Source organism: Trifolium pratense, linkage group LG6 (assembly GCF_020283565.1).
Source record: "Trifolium pratense cultivar HEN17-A07 linkage group LG6, ARS_RC_1.1, whole genome shotgun sequence".
Taxonomy (NCBI): Eukaryota; Viridiplantae; Streptophyta; class Magnoliopsida; order Fabales; family Fabaceae; genus Trifolium; species Trifolium pratense.
In genome coordinates this window covers 27,431,837-27,441,488 of record NC_060064.1, presented here as the reverse complement: position 1 = coordinate 27,441,488, position 9,652 = coordinate 27,431,837, and the positions used below count along the sequence as shown (strand labels likewise).

At 35.8% G+C, this 9,652-nt stretch overlaps 2 protein-coding genes across 2 annotated transcripts; both read left to right on the top strand.

The window, feature by feature from the left end:
* The first annotated feature begins 925 nt into the window (after positions 1-925).
* On the top strand, positions 926-2,853 carry LOC123889782 (pectinesterase-like). The gene is made up of 2 exons (XM_045939276.1): positions 926-1,910; positions 1,998-2,853. Exons 1-2 carry the CDS (start codon positions 986-988, stop codon positions 2,693-2,695), a joined length of 1,623 nt encoding a protein of 540 aa, XP_045795232.1. The 5' UTR covers positions 926-985; the 3' UTR covers positions 2,696-2,853.
* Positions 2,854-6,532: 3,679 nt separating this feature from the next.
* Positions 6,533-9,109, top strand: LOC123889781 (pectinesterase-like). The gene is made up of 2 exons (XM_045939275.1): positions 6,533-7,580; positions 8,210-9,109. Exons 1-2 carry the CDS (start codon positions 6,623-6,625, stop codon positions 8,905-8,907), a joined length of 1,656 nt encoding a protein of 551 aa, XP_045795231.1. The 5' UTR covers positions 6,533-6,622; the 3' UTR covers positions 8,908-9,109.
* The last annotated feature ends 543 nt before the right edge of the window (positions 9,110-9,652 follow it).

Here is a 9,652-nt window from a genome sequence, read left to right as displayed (position 1 = left end):
AAATCTGCGATTTTAAAGAGATGGCATGTAACTTTTATTTAATTGCCCTTAAAAATTATTGATAACTTACTTGAGAGTCATTATCAAAGTAGTAATATTGTATTGATAATTGAATAGATAAACCACACATGGTATTTTCCATCAAAGGATAAAAAGAGCACCATTACGACGAATGGTACAACTTCACCAGCAGGCATACTTTAAAGCGTAGTACTATAAATCGCATCTGACCACAGATATGAAATATGCTTTTTTTGGTAGGGAAATTAATCACATGTTAGATATCAACTCATTTTGGATGTGATCACATTTTTTTTAAGAATCTTTAAGAATCAGTACCTGATAGGTATTCTCATTGGAACAAAACAGAAATAAGTACCTAATAGGTATTAGTTCTACAATAAGCAATAGTACCTATATGATTTTTGTGGGATCCGTTTATAATGATGTAGAGTTATTGGTGAGATGTGTTATTGGTGGAGCCAATTTAAAACTTTTTAAGAGGTGTTGGGTTGGAGGGGTTGAGTGCTTATTAAGTACTATTATTAAAAAATTATAAATGAGTGATGTGTATACGTGAGGTCCATTTAAGTACTAAAAAGTGAGAAGCTCCATTGTGGATGCTCTAACATAACTTGAAATAATCAATGTAATGTTTAAGAATCCAATTTGAATGAATTATGATGTTGTTAGACTCTAAAATGACTTAAGGGGTTTACTTCTCCCAACATATTATTTTTACACATGCACCGAAAAAGAATCGAACACTTAATCAAATGGTTAGGGATCTAAGCATCTACCACTTGGATTGCACCATGTCGGCAGTTATTCGACTTTAAGGTACAAAACAATTGTATGAAAAAATGAAAAGCACGCGCCATTGGATTAGTAATCCATATCTTTACCTTATTATCTTCAAAAATACAATATGTATGGTCTATATATTAGCTTGATGAAGTGAACAAAGATCATAGTGAGCATCAGTATGGCCACCCAAGAAACATTGCTAGAAAAGTCTAGAAAATCCATTTCTAAAACATTTTGGTTAATCCTCTCTTTAGCTGCTATCATAAGCTCATCAGCCCTCTCCTCAGCTCCCAATGTGTGTGAACATGCACTTGATACCAAATCCTGCTTAACTCATGTATCAGAAGCAGTTCAAGGTTCAACCATGGCCAACACAAAAGACCACAAATTGAGTACACTCATATCATTATTAACCAAGTCCACCACACACATTCAGAAAGCCATGGACACGGCCAATGTTATCAAACGCCGAATTAACAGTCCTAGGGAAGAAAGTGCTTTGAATGACTGTGAACAACTTATGGACTTGTCCATGGACAGAGTTTGGGACTCAGTGTTGACTCTAACAAGAGATAACACTGACTCACAAAAACATGCTCACACATGGCTCAGTAGTGTACTCACTAACCATGCAACTTGTTTGGATGGATTAGAAGGTACATCTCGGGTCCTTATGGAAAGTGACGTTCAGGACTTGATATCCAGGGCTAGATCTTCTCTTGCCGTACTTGTTGCCATTTTACCTCGAAAGGATCACGACGAATTCATTGTTGAATCACTGAATGGGGACTTTCCATCTTGGGTAACAAGTAAGGATCGAAGGCTTTTGCAATCATCAGCTGCCAACATACAGGCCAATGCTGTGGTGGCTAAGGATGGGAGCGGCAAGTTCAATACTGTGACTGAGGCTGTGGCATCTGCACCTGACAATGGTAAGACAAGGTATGTTATCTATGTGAAAGCGGGAACCTACAAAGAGAAAGTAGACATCAGTAGTAGAAAGAAGAATGTGATGCTCGTGGGTGATGGTATGGATCAAACGATAATCACAGGCAGCTTAAATGCCATCGATGGAACGGGCACCTTCCAAAGTGCAACAGTTGGTATGGATTTGAGCCCTTGTCTGTATTTACCATTTTCATTTCTCTATGACATTGTGGTTTTCATTCATGTATAATTTGATTTTTTAGCTGCTGTTGGAGATGGGTTTATAGCCCAGGACATTGGGTTCCAAAACAGTGCAGGCCCAGAGAAGCATCAGGCAGTTGCTCTCCGTGTCGGCTCTGATCAATCTGTCATCAACCGCTGCAAAATTGACGCATATCAAGACACTCTCTACGCACACTCCAACCGGCAATTTTACCGCGACTCCTTCATTACCGGTACCATTGACTTTATCTTTGGAGATGCAGCTGTTGTGCTCCAGAAGTGCAAACTCGTAGCCCGAAAGCCCATGAGCAACCAAAAAAACATGGTCACAGCCCAAGGCCGACTAGACCCAAACCAAAACACTGCAACTTCAATTCAGCAATGTGACGTCATACCAAGCACTGACCTCAAACCTGTGATAGGCTCCATCAAAACTTACCTAGGCCGCCCATGGAAGAAATACTCCAGGACTGTTGTGTTGCAATCCTCGATAGGTAACCACATCGATCCAACAGGATGGGCTGAATGGAATAATGAAAGTAAGGATTTTCTCGAAACATTGTATTACGGAGAGTACAGGAACAGTGGTCCCGGTGCTGGTACTAGCAAGAGAGTGAACTGGTCTGGTTATCATATCATCACAAGTGCTGAAGAGGCAAGCAAGTTTACAGTAACAGAGCTCATCCAAGGTAATGTTTGGTTGAAGAACACAGGGGTGGCCTTCATCGAAGGCCTGTAGAAATGGACTTTATCAAGCGCGTACTGATATATTTCAGACGTTTTGCATTAAATAAAACAGAAAAGTTATGCTATATGGCAGGATGTTACGATAATCTTCTATTAGTGTTGTAATGAATGCCTCGTGTCGAAAATAAAGTTGTTTTTACTTTGCCGTAATGCTTCCCACTTCCTAGTTTTAAATATTTTAGTCGTCATCTAAAAATTTTAGTCTTGTATACAAGACTTTTCAAAATGATGCAGGAATCTCCCAATGCTTTTGCCGTAGGTGCAAAAAAAACCATATAGCGACTAGAAAAAAATAATAGGAGCCATATTAACATTGCTACATACTATGTACCCAGTCAATTTGAGTAATAAAAATCTAACCTCTAAAAACACCATGTCAAGAAACTAATGCATAATCTCTATCGCTGAAGACACAGACTTCAACTTTGACTCCAAATAATAGCAGTTTATTGATCCATTAATATAAAAATAAACACAAATAATTTTCCAAACTACAAGTTTGTTAATCAATTTACATCCGACTAATCAAAATGGCTAAGGACACATCAGTAAACATTGGCTTATTCCCCTGGTTTTCTTCTTTAACCATTACACAAAAGCATGGATACCTTTCCCACAATGATATCAATCCCGGATAGCGGGATAAAGAAGCCAACCCCAAAAACTCTAGAGAGAGATAGCAGATAGTGCTATTTTGAAATTTTATACAGTTTATATAATTTGTGCTACACACATAAAATTCTAAATATGCTAAATGCTGTTATGATGTTTTTTAATTGCATGAATAGGACGGGGTGAGAGAGGAGAAGCCCAAATGCTGTTGAGATACTTTTTAATTGCTAAATTCCTAAAATACCTCAATCTAGAAACTCTGATGTTTAATTCGCAAAAATATAAATAAGTATGCTTACATTGCATATGCTTCATGCAATTAGAAAAGGAATATGTAGGAGTAAATCAACATTTTGGTCCTCAAAGTTTTAATGGTCGAGCAACTTAATCCCTCAAATGTTGAAATTTAAAATAGAAAATTAGTCCTTTATATTAAAGAACATCAATCAATATAGTCCCTCAACTAAAATATCCCTTTAGTTAACATCCACTAAATTCAATGAAAAACCTACATATTGACCTTAATAGTCGCTTGTTGCTTTGAGATGAACATAAAATCTTTAAAATTATGGTCCTATAATTGGAAAAAGGACTAAATTGACTAACATTGCTCAATTTAAGGGGCTAAATTTCCATTTTGTAAATTTGAGGGACTAAATTTCCATAATTCAATATTAAAAGTGCTGAATGGTTTAAATTGAATTTTAAAAGCAAATTAAATTTATATTTCCAAAACCCAACATATATAATTAAAATGAGAATGCCTAAAAGCAATATACACAATAAAAATACTAACCAAATCAGAGAATATTGCATGGCAAGAAAAGATTTGTAAACTATGAAGCACCCACACATACACAGACACACGGACAATAACACTTCAGATAATAATTTTAGAAAAATGACTTAATTCAATGTAATCATAAGTGTCATCGACGTGTATATGACACCAGGACAAGCCTAATCCGATTAGTACTTCGGTGATAGATATAGCACAGCCAATCAAATTAAGTAACACTTGTAAAATCAACACTCAGAAATATACTATCAGTAAATTACTTCAAAAAAATTAACTTGCTTGAGCTTACAGGTAATTGATAATTGAATATTTCAGCACAATCAGAGGCATGAGCAACACTTTTCCACCTTCAGAATAAGATATACCAATTTCAAAATAAATCAGTAAAAACCTTACTGGAGTAAATGGCCAACGACTGCAAAACGGCGGCGATTCGACGGGGGAAGCTCAGGAAAGACGGCGGAGATGGGTTGATTAAATTATGATTCCTTCTTAATCCAAAAACCGCATGCATAATGTGTCAGAATATGATATGAGATAGGAGGCTTTTGCGAGTGTGACGATCGGAGATTAGGGGGTGCATGAGTAGGAAGAAGGTGACGTTAGGATCTCCGGTGGCCGTTGGTGGATTGGACGGAAACTGCTTTCCCGGCAATAGACGAGAGGTGTTCAGTTCACAATGAAAACTCGTCTCAAAATAAATGCGTTTTTATGTGTTATTTATAAGTTTGTTAAGTTATTTTATGAAATAATAACTTATGAAGATCTCATTTTTTTCTAGTCGTAAATTAACATAAAAATTTGTTTATTTGCATAAATTATTTTTAATGAGCTAATAACTTTTCTTAAATCATTTTTAATGAGGATTGAAGTTGCATCGGTTCTCCCGTTCGATCTAGATTTAGCGGCATTCTTAGAAACACCTGTGGCCACTATCTTATAGGCTTTATAGGCTTCATTCAAGGGATATTCGACATTTTGCTCGTTGGACTATATGTTATCTACAAGGTCCTCTTGCTCGCCAAACACATGGGTATTGATGAACTTGTCTGCTACTTTGATTTTTTACACTGTGTTAACCTCATGAAAAATCTTCAAGTTAAGTATCATGATTCATATCTATGTTGTGTTGATCCAAGACATAAAAGAGTTGCTCTCTCAACCAATACTTCTCTTTGCCACACACTTAAAAGAGAGGAATAATGTGTAGATATCTTCGCTAAACTTGGAACCTCATTAGATGCTGACCTCTTAACTCATATTTCTCCTCCGGAAGGAGTTCATGATCTTCTTAGGAACAACACAATGAGAACCTTATTTCTTCGTAAATAATTCTTTTTTTAGTTTGTTTTTTCTTTTCTTTTTAGCTTTCTTACCCAAAAAAAAAAACACATAGATGAAGTAAAATTTTTGCTTAGTTGCACTTTTATCCCTTAGTTTATTAATTATCTGATTTTGGCTTCTATTTTTTAAGAGTGATTTTTAGGGTTTTCAAGGGAGTCCTTCCTCGCTCCCTTCTTCATCACCTAGAATGTTCTTCATTTCCATTCTTATTTTTGACTTTGGGGACTATTATTTCTCATCGCGATCCACACAGTTTTCGTGGGAACCATCAACATTATAAAAAAAATCAAATTTTTATTATTTTCGTTCAAAATAGTTGTTAAAAAAAAATAAAAGTTTAATTATAAATAAAAGATTAAGACATTATTGTGAGTTAGGTGACAATAATAAACATCTCATATAAACATGATGTTTAAACTTTAGAGATGTGTGGATATAGCTATGTTTGTTTGAAGCAAGTAGCCGAAGAATATTGTCTTGCCTTAGTGATATAATAATATTAACCATAAAGACCATTAAGTTCAAATCCACTGGCAGTCATACTTTAGATATTACAGGGATGTATGCTATAGATATCAAATTAGTCATGTCATGTGCTAGAGCTCAATTATATATGTTAATTTAAAAACTATAAACAATCGGTTCGATTCCTAGGAGGAACAATTCTTGGTTAGACATTTCATACCTGGCCGTCGAACTTTAGATTACCAAGCCCCCTTTTCGGAGAAACAGTATAGGAGTGGTAGCTTTGTTTGAGCTTATCCTTATTCTTGTATATTAGATAACTATGTTAATAGTTTGATAGAGCTTTATGCTGATGTTAAATATAGTCAAGTAGTGGTTACATAAGTCTATCATGTATTATCAAATACGACTTACGTAACCACCTCGGCTATATTTAAGATCAACATAAAGCTCTAACAAATTAATAACATAGTTATCTAATATATGAGGATAAGCTCAAACTAAGAAACAACTCCTATAAACAGAGAGTTAATACCAAAAGTAAAATAAAACTATAAACAATTATTAAAAAAAGCTAATATATATAGGGCCTTGGATTTATATTTTGGTCTACAAAATATAATATATTTTAGTCTATATAAAGGATGATGAAGCAAACAATGATCATAGTGAGCGAGTAACCAGCACCATCTTATCAGTATGGCTACCAATGAATCTTTGCTAGAAAAGCCTAGAAAATCTATTCCCAAAACATTTTGGTTAGTCCTCTCTTTGGTTGCTATCATAAGCTCATCAGCACTTATTGTTTCTCATCTCAACAAACCAAACTTTCACCTGTCCTCAGCTCCCAATCTGTGTGAACATGCACTTGATACAAAATCCTGCTTAACTCGTGTATCAGAAGTAATTCAAGTTACAACTTACAATACAAAAGACCAAAAATTGCACGTACTATTGTCCTTATTAACCAAGTCCACCACACACATTCAAAAAGCAATGAACACGGCTAACGCTATTAAACGCCGAATTAATAGTCCTAGAGAAGAAATTGCTTTGAATGACTGTGAACAACTAATGGACTTGTCCATGGACAGAATTTGGGACTCGGTGTTCGCCATGACAAAAAGTAATATTGACTCGGATAAAGATGCACATACATGGTTAAGTAGTGTGCTCACTAATCATGCAACTTGCTTGGATGGATTAGAAGGTATATCTTTGACTCTTATGGAAAATGACATTCAAGAAATGATATCTAGAGCTAGAACTTCTCTAGCTGTGTTTCTTGCTGTTTTTCCTCAAAAGGGTCACGACGAATTCGTTGATGAAACATTGAATGGTGAATTTCCATCTTGGGTTACAAGCAATGGTAGGAGTCTTTTGGAGTCTTCTGTTGGAGACATAAAGGCAAATGTTGTTGTGGCAACTGATGGGAGTGGCAAGTTTAAGACTGTGGCTGAGGGTGTAGCATCTGCACCTGATAATGGTAAGACAACATATGTTATCTATGTGAAAAAGGGAACTTACAAAGAGAATATTGAAATTGGTAAGAAAAAAACAAATGTGATGCTTGTTGGTGATGGTATGGATGCAACAATAATCACAGGCAACTTGAATTTCATTGATGGAACAACCACCTTCAAAAGTGCCACTGTTGGTATGGATCCTTCTTTTCTTGAATTTCAAATAATTGATTACTGCTCTAGTATCTGTTAAATGTATCCTCTGCGGCATCTGCAAAGACTAATCCCTCGATCCTTGTGGGACCTAAATGGGCGGCAAACTCTCCATAAGAGTTTTAACACTGCTGCATGCTCAAGCCCAAGCTAGGGATTGAACCCAAGACCTTGGTTAAGTTAGAAGAGACCCACGCCATCTCTCTAAGAGTTTTAAACTGCTCTAGTATCTTTCTAATTGTTTACAATTCCATACCTAATTTCTAGTACATCTTTAAAATCTAAATATGATTCTTAAAATCATAATAAAGCATAAAGCAATTATTAGAATTTCTTATAGGAACCAGGACTAGGTGTATGTATTACTAGTTACTGCAATCTTCAATAAAGAAACTGGACAACAAAATAAATTTTCTCCTATGTATTAAACTAGATGTGGATGACAAAGGTTTAGGTAGAGGGGTAATAGACCATTGAAATGTTGTATCCATCCATATAAGTAATTAAGAAAAATTTATGCTTCAAATTAGTTCAGATAACAATTTTAATGTCTATAGTGGTCAAATTCATATCTATCAACATTAACAACGTAATAATCAACTATTTGAAGCTGCGGTTGGGGATGGATTTATAGCACAAGACATTTGGTTCCAAAACACGGCAGGCCCAGAGAAGCACCAAGCAGTGGCTCTGCGTGTCGGCGCAGACCAATCTGTCATCAACCGTTGCCGCATTGACGCATTTCAAGACACTCTATATGCACACTCCAATAGACAATTTTACCGTGATTCCGTAATTACAGGTACAATTGACTTCATCTTTGGAAACGCAGCTGTTGTTTTCCAGAAGTGTAAGTTAGTGGCTCGAAAGCCTCTATCCAACCAAAACAACATGTTCACAGCTCAAGGCCGAGAAGATCCAGCTCAAAACACAGGAACTTCAATTCAACAATGTGACCTAACACCAAGTGATGACCTTAAGCCTGTTGTTGGCTCCATCAAAACATTCCTTGGCCGCCCATGGAAGAAATACTCCAGAACTGTTGTATTGCAATCATTTCTGGACAGCCACATTGACCCAACAGGATGGGCTGAATGGGATGCCACAAGTAAGGACTTTTTGCAAACGTTGTACTACGGAGAGTACATTAACAATGGACCAGGTGCTGGTACTGGTAAGAGAGTGAACTGGCCAGGTTATCATATCATCACAAGCGCAACGGAGGCTAGCAAGTTTACAGTAGCACAGCTAATCCAAGGTAATGTTTGGTTGAAGAACTCAGGGGTGGCCTTCACTGAGGGATTGTAAAATGAGCATGAGTGAGCAAGTTTGTACTGGTTTTTTCTTATGCGGGTCGATGTTGTGGAAAATAAAATAGAAAATTTGTGCTTTATGTGAGGAAATTTTCAAATAATGGATGTTGTATTCTTGTATGGCCATGTAATGAATGTTTCATGTCATAACTAAAAATGTATTTTAGCCAAAACATTATTACAGTGCACCTTGCTCATTGTTTTTGTACATGAATGTCTCATCCTTACTGTGTCTTACAATATTTGAATATTATGATATTGTATTTTAATAATATTAGATTAAAATGAATGAAATGTTGGGGAATTGAATTTTCAAATTAAATTATAAAAATGTAATTAGTAGTTGAGAGGAGAGGGGATAATGAGGGTTAAGAAAAGAGTAAAGTAACCCCTCAAAGTGCTTGCAGTGTCTCTGCATTCCCTAAACTTCCTTCCATTTGAGCAACTTGCCTAAGCCAAATTTGATGCCAATTTAAGTTTGGTTGGTTACTGCTGAATTGTGGGATTTTAGATAAAAGGAAGAGTGAAAATACTAAGAACTTTGCATATTATTTCTAATCACTTGACATTTATAACCAAGTGATTACAATCAAATCTTCAACTAAATCTCTCGATTATAAGGATAAGAAACAATAACCAAGTGATTACAATCAAATCTTCATCTAAATCTCTAGATTATAAGGATAAGAACCAGCAAACCTAATCATAGAGATATTTACTCAACATAGCAATAAACTTTC